The 2,212-nt window shown below is 36.5% G+C and overlaps 1 protein-coding gene across 4 annotated transcripts in view; it reads left to right on the plus strand.

Annotated features, from left to right (window-relative positions):
* The window catches only part of PFKP (phosphofructokinase, platelet), a 43,266-nt gene extending 41,395 nt beyond the window's left edge, over positions 1-1,871 (plus strand). For all 4 annotated transcript variants that reach the window (XM_051612939.1, XM_051612936.1, XM_051612937.1 and 1 more), the window contains 2 exons: positions 636-741; positions 1,335-1,871. In XM_051612939.1, the coding sequence (XP_051468899.1) occupies positions 636-741; positions 1,335-1,488 (260 nt within the window). In that variant the 3' untranslated portion in view covers positions 1,489-1,871. The remainder of the gene's footprint in view (positions 1-635; positions 742-1,334) is intronic.
* The last annotated feature ends 341 nt before the right edge of the window (positions 1,872-2,212 follow it).

The following is a 2,212-nucleotide window of genomic DNA, read 5'->3' on the forward strand; positions in this document are numbered from 1 at the left end:
AGAAATATTTGGTGCTATCTTGTTACTATCATTGATTACCTATCAGAATAGAAGACTACTCTGCAAACACGCAAATGTGTATTTGCTTGTTAGTCAACATACTTTCATTCTTGATTGTTTTTGTTTTTACTGTCTTGCTGTGCTTCCTATTCTGAGATTTCCCCTTGAGTGAGGTTACTAATTCAGATAGCTGTTTTCTTATCTTTCTTTAAAGAAATGCTAGTGTGATTGCAGTTGTTCATGCATGAAGGAATTGATGGTTATATAGTTACATCTGTTCTTCCTTTTTGTTTCATGGTGGCTACATGGGAGACAGAAGAAGGTAATATGTCTTCTTTGGGAATTTTTGTAAACAGTGCTTTACTAAAATCTAATTTAAAATTGGATGTTAAAAATCAATCTTGTTGTTGCTTAATTACATTGTATTTTCATTGCTAATCACCAAAGTTAAATTAAAAACACAAAGATCTCCTAACCCTATTAAAGTACTAATTGATGTTGTATCATTGTATTAAATATCCTGTAACTGGAATTAAGCTACTGTAAACTTCCTATTCAGTTTAATTACAGAAAAAGGGTACTTGCCCTTGCAACTGTCAAGTAAGAAAGATCCTGAATTATTTCATTCTTTTTAGGAAAAATATTTGCCAATACTGATGACTCAGTGTGTTTGCTGGGAATGCGTAGACGCAACCTTGTTTTCCAACCCGTGGCTGAGCTGAAGACTGAAACAGACTTTGTGTATGTATACGCTGCTTACATCTTAAACATCCCAACACAGGCTTCTTTTCACCACATCAGACAACTTCTCCACAGTGCTGACACACAGCATTTGCCAAACATTTTATTCCACTCTTGTCTTTGGCCAACATTCTGCCAGGGGTTCACTTTGATTGTTCACTTGTCTTTTCTAACAACTCTCTTCATTCTCCTCGTACTTGGAAGTCTCTTGCTATGAATTCTGGGACTCCACTGTCCTTTTAAATAACTCTCATAATTGTCTTTTCTCTAATGGCTCATTTACCTCTGGTACAGTTTAGTGGGGCAGCTTTTTTTGTGCTCAACTTGGTATTATCCTTACCTATAAAAATCACCTTTATAGTAAAATCTGTTTGGTCCTTCAGTATTTGGTTCTTGTTTCTCCCCAGTTTGGGTCAGTGCTTACATCCCACTGTAAATGTCAGTATTTTATTAATATATTAATATATCCATTTATAATATCTATTTATAAGGAAGGTCATTACTGTCAGTGTTCCCAAATGACCTACAAAATGTGTTTGTCTTATTTACCAAGTAAATCACCTTTGTTTTTTTTCCCCCACTATACCTCTCAGACACAGAATTCCCAAGGAGCAATGGTGGCTGAAGCTGCGACCACTGATGAAAATCCTGGCCAAGTACAAGACTAGTTACGATGTGTCAGATTCCGGCCAGCTGGAGCATGTTGCCATGCACAGCCAAAAGGAAGTAGAAACTGGAACCATCTAAACACATCACTTCTAGATTATTGTAATAGATGCACATTGTGAGTAACAATGCTTTAGAATCGTTACAGCTTTGTTTTGTAACATTTAAATTATTGTACCAGCACTTTACGTGAAACAAGACATCCAGGTGTCACATAGATTTTGTCCTGTATTTGTGTTACGTTTGAAGTAAACCCCAGCATCTAATGGATAAGCACCAGTTACTGATACTACCCTATAACCATAATGCAACACTGCTCTATGCACTCTGTAAGTTACTCATCTACTGCACTTTGTTCCAGAGTACTTACACCCAAAAAATAAGTGTAGATGGCTAGCTTTGTGTTGAGTTACAGGATGTGCTTAATGTATCTGAAGTGAAATAAAGTACTGTTGCAAACATCATGACTGACTTGTCAGAAATTGTATTCACCTGCTTTTAAGCAGGGGGGAAATAATGCTTCATGAATTCTCTATACCACCGGTGAAGGAAAAGAACAACTGCTTTTTCTTTCCCTAACCAGTCTAATATCAAATTGTAACAGACTGTTGACCAAACTAACAAGAAAACTTGAACTTGAAATACAGTGTACACTGATTCATTAGTGATTTGCCTACTTACACTGCAATTAACTATAAATTTGGCTTGATGCAAGGTGGAATGTACTGTCACAAAGCTCCTGTCTGTAGGTGGTTTATGGAAAGGAATCTGGAATTGTCACACCAAAGAATGAAATCTGCCAGGA

The sequence above is a fragment of the Apus apus genome, chromosome 2 (genome assembly GCF_020740795.1).
Source record: "Apus apus isolate bApuApu2 chromosome 2, bApuApu2.pri.cur, whole genome shotgun sequence".
Classification (NCBI taxonomy): Eukaryota; Metazoa; Chordata; class Aves; order Apodiformes; family Apodidae; genus Apus; species Apus apus.